The 350-nt window shown below is 66.3% G+C and overlaps 1 protein-coding gene across 1 annotated transcript in view; it reads left to right on the top strand.

The window, feature by feature from the left end:
* The window catches only part of CCDC65 (coiled-coil domain containing 65), a gene marked incomplete at both ends in the record, with an annotated part of 1,570 nt that extends 1,373 nt beyond the window's left edge, over positions 1-197 (top strand). Inside the window, one exon of the mRNA XM_008937228.1 lies at positions 23-197. Within this exon, the coding sequence (XP_008935476.1) occupies positions 23-197 (175 nt within the window). The remainder of the gene's footprint in view (positions 1-22) is intronic.
* Between the last annotated feature and the right edge of the window lie 153 nt (positions 198-350).

Below are 350 nucleotides of genomic sequence, written 5' to 3'. Positions count from 1 at the left end.
GCCCTCCTCCCTGCCTCTCACCCAGGCCATGCAGGACTACGTGGGGCTGGAGCGTTTCTGGCAGCGCTTCAACAAGGTGAAGCTGGAGGAGCAGGCCCTGGAGCGGGCACGGGAGGTGCTGAGGGAGAGGAACCGGCGCCTGCGGGGGGTGCTCAGGAGGTGCCTGGAGGGGTTCTCGGTCCACCAAGAGGTGCTGGGTGAGCCCGACCTTGTCCTCACCATTGAATGCAAGAGCCACGGCCCCAGGGAGCTGCCCTGCCCTGCGCAAGGTCCTCAGGGTGATGCACATCCTGATGGCTTCCTGGGAGGGGACAAGAGCCTGGACACCATCCACAGCTCTGGGGGCACCC

Source organism: Merops nubicus, unplaced genomic scaffold (genome assembly GCF_000691845.1).
Source record: "Merops nubicus isolate BGI_N331 unplaced genomic scaffold, ASM69184v1 scaffold40803, whole genome shotgun sequence".
NCBI classification, from domain to species: Eukaryota; Metazoa; Chordata; class Aves; order Coraciiformes; family Meropidae; genus Merops; species Merops nubicus.
This window is presented reverse-complemented; position numbering and strand designations above follow the sequence as displayed.